General features: G+C 44.3%; 1 protein-coding gene across 1 annotated transcript in view; it reads right to left on the bottom strand.

The window, feature by feature from the left end:
- Positions 1-515: 515 nt before the first annotated feature.
- Positions 516-3,869, bottom strand: part of ndufc1 (NADH:ubiquinone oxidoreductase subunit C1) — a 4,445-nt gene continuing 1,091 nt past the window's right edge. The window contains exons 3-4 of the mRNA XM_037675422.1: positions 3,116-3,191; positions 516-605 (exon numbers count right to left, since the gene is read on the bottom strand). Of these exons, the coding sequence (XP_037531350.1) occupies positions 3,132-3,191 (60 nt within the window). The 3' untranslated portion in view covers positions 516-605; positions 3,116-3,131. The remainder of the gene's footprint in view (positions 606-3,115; positions 3,192-3,869) is intronic.

Below are 3,869 nucleotides of genomic sequence, written 5' to 3' on the forward strand. Positions count from 1 at the left end.
TACATCTAGGCTTGATTACTGCAATTTGCTCCTGTTTGGTATCAGTCAGACCTCCATTGCACGACTACAACTGGTCCAGAATGCAGCAGCCCAATTTTTAACCAGTACAGGCAAACGAGAGCATATTACTTCAGTTTTGGCCTCACTGCACTGGATACCAGTTCACCTTCGAATCCAGTTATAAATACTCCTGTATGTCTACAAATCACTGAACAGTCTCCCCCCCCCACCCAAACAACTTTCAGAACAACTGATCCAAGATGCTGCTGCTGGAGGATCATACTTCTCCAGTTGTAGCTTCTCTCCCTCTCTTAACCATCAAAATATAAAACCTGACGTCTAAGAGACAAGCTCCATCTTACATTAAAGATTTTAATGTTTCATATTTTCCAAACAAAGACTAAAGGTTTACTTGCGGTTCCTAGAGTATCTAAAAATAGAATATAGGCAGAGTTTCTGTCCGTGAGGCTGACACTCAAACTGTGAATCCATGAACAAACTATTCATGACTCGGATGTTTTCAAGTCATTTATTTTAATTTACAGAGTTCAGGGGGAGAGAGCAGAGGAACCAGAACCGTCCAGCAGAGAAGATCTGAAGACGTCCTGCAACACAGAAACACACAACCATTACATGCACACAAGCCAGCTCCCACTGATCTGATGGTTTACACCAGAGCTCTTCAACTAAACTGCTCGGGGCCGGACATCCAGCAACTGAAGTCATTCTGTAAATAAAACCAGTTTTACTATGATCTGTGACCTTTTACATTTGGTTTTGTTGCATTGAATCATAAATGCAATAATCAGAACCCAGAACCAAACCCAATACTCAGACACAGCCCCCCCCCCCACCACCACCACCACCACCACCACAAGATACTTGAACTCCTCCACTTGAGGCAGAACCTCAGCCTTGACCTGGACAACAATCCACCCTGTTCCACTGAGGACCATGAATGATCTTTACAAAAAAAAACAAAAAAACTTAAATGTCAAAGTGAAATGTCTACACAGTTATACTAATTAAAAATAAATGTGTGATGAAAGGAGTGACTGCATAAATATTCATTTACTGTAATAAGGTTTGTGAGTTAATCTCCTAGATTATTACAAGCATTATTATTTTTCAGGGAAGAATAAAGTTCTGTCTAATCTAACACCACAACTCGTTCGACCATGTCTCTTTGCCACTCTGCCACGAAGCTTAGACGGGTAAATAACTGGAGCAACAGTTGGTGTACGCAGAGTGTCTCCACCTGCTGAAGCTTGTAGCTCATTCAGAGCTCTCACATGTCTTGGTGGTCTCTCATTGTTCTTATTTTTCCACGGTCACTCAGTTGGTAAAGACCACCTGCTCTTGGTAGATTTACACATGTTCCATACTCCAGAACTGCGCCGCTCAGGGTGGCTGCATGTTGGAGTAGCTCTCTTGTTCATTCTGAGATTTTGCTTTTGAAAACTTTAATTACTCTTTTTTTCTGGATGTAAATCGCTTTTTTCAGATGATTATTTCCTCTGATTTTGGATGCTGTGCAGCTGGAAGGATTTTTACTGAAACCTTTTTAACTTTTGGACATTTGTTATGATGTGTAACCATGACAACAAAGTGGTTTTCTACAACTGGGAGCTGCTGATTAACATCTCAAAAGCTCAAATAACACCTCAGCTACAACCCCAAATCCCAAATGAGTTGAAAAGGAGGTGTTGTGGATGCATTCCCATCTACCTGGAGGCAGTGCTCGAGTGCATGACTGCCGAGATCTCGGAGGTAGCGGGAAACATGGCTTGTGACAGCAGGAGGACCGAGATCATCCCCCGGCGCCTGCAGTTAAATCCACGGTGACGAGAGGCTCGGCAGGCTGCTGGGAAAACGGGCCATCGCTCGGGGAGGAGTTCTGCTGGGCATTCAGGTGGCCAGTCTGCTGGGTCTGGGTGGACCAATCGGCATCTACGGCTAAAAGACATCCTTCCTGCCTAAAGCCATCAGCATCTATAACAACTCTAATGAAACCAGGATGATGAGTTACAACAATTAATTTCCCTTTGGGATTAATAAAGTTTTTTGAATTGAACCGAATACTCCTTCCACCCTGCGATGATGGATTTAAGAGCTCACTTGTGTTTTCAATAATCGTTTCTCTGAGTTGTTAGGACAGTCACTTTAAAGGGGTGAATATTTATGCAGTAACCTCTTTTACATGAAATATTTTTAATAAATTGCTAACAGTAGAAATCTGACGTTTTATGACAGCAATAAAGGCATAAAACATCTGGGGGGTGGGGGGTGAATACTTTTACAGTCCAGGTCAAAGGATCTGTCAGTGACAACTTGGATTTGACAAATTTCATCTTCAATTTTTGTGGCAATAATTCACAGTTTAGATTATACTTAAGTGGGATTAATAATCTACAAAGCATTTTGAAGCAGTACACAGAAGAAGGGCATAGTACAGCCTGGTACTTATCAGGTACTTTGTAAGTACCAGCTATGTCCGGAGTACAAAACAGGTTAGTTCCGGGTCTGTTTCCTGTAAGTACCAAGTACATACCTGGTCCAGTCTGGCCTTCAGGGTGTCCGGTCCTGGTCCTGGAGGGCCACCGTCCTGCATGTTCTTCTACTCCAACACATCTGGTTTGAATCAACAGGTGATTCACGAGCTTCAGCAGAACATGAAGCAGTGACTCAATCACTGAATCACATCTAAAACATGCAGGGTGGTGGCTCGCAAGGACCACAGCTGGACACGCCTGTTGACAAACATGGACAGACTGAAGTTGTGACCTGGACAGCAGGGGGACGTCTGTGAAATCATTTGTTTACAGTAAAGAGAAGTGAAGTATGAGTCCTGCTTCTTCAACCTCATACTGAAACTAAACTAAACTAGAGAAGAATAAAAACTAGACTTCTGACAGGAAGCTGAGGCTGGAACATGATGAGCGTCCCTGTGGGCTGGACTCAGCTAAAACCTAAAATTACATCTGAAATGTTTTTGACCCAAAGATAACTTTTACTTTGGTGGGTCGGTTTTAGCTTCCTGTTCTGTGCATTTCTCTGCTGCTCTTTGGTTCAGAAGACGATGCAGCGTTTGTGATTGAGAGCAGCAGGTCCTCACCTGGCATCGTCCCAGCTCACTGGAGACCGTTCCTCACTTTGTACTCGTGAACGTCTTCGCTGTGCTGCTTGAAAAGCTGCAGGAGGGAAACAGAGACACATCAGTCACATGTCCCAGCTGTTCAACATCAGTCACATGTCCCAGCTGTTCAACATCAGTCACATGTCCCAGCTGTTCAGCGTCAGTCACATGTTCCAGCTGTTCAGCATCAGTCACAGGTCCCAGCTGTTCAACATCAGTCACATGTTCCAGCTGTTCAACATCAGTCACATGTTCCAGCTGTTCAACATCAGTCACATGTTCGAGCTGTTCAGCATCAGTCACATGTCCCAGCTGTTCAGCATCAGTCACATGTTCCAGCTGTTCAGCATCAGTCACATGTCCCAGCTGTTCAGCATCAGTCACAGGTCCCAACTGTTCAGCATCAGTCACATGTTCCAGCTGTTCAGCATCAGTCACATGTTCCAGCTGTTCAGCATCAGTCACATGTCCCAACTGTTCAGCATCAGTCACATGTCCCAACTGTTCAGCATCAGTCACATGTCCCAGGTGTTCAGCATCAGTCACATGTTCCAGCTGTTCAGCATCAGTCACATGTCCCAACTGTTCAGCATCAGTCACATGTCCCAACTGTTCAGCATCAGTCACATGTTCCAGCTGTTCAGCATCAGTCACATGTTCCAGCTGTTCAGCATCAGTCACATGTCCCAGCTGTTCAGCATCAGTCACATGTTCCAGCTGTTCAGCATCAGTC

Source organism: Nematolebias whitei, chromosome 4 (assembly GCF_014905685.2).
Source record: "Nematolebias whitei isolate Nwh7 chromosome 4, NemWhi1, whole genome shotgun sequence".
NCBI lineage: Eukaryota > Metazoa > Chordata > Actinopteri > Cyprinodontiformes > Rivulidae > Nematolebias > Nematolebias whitei.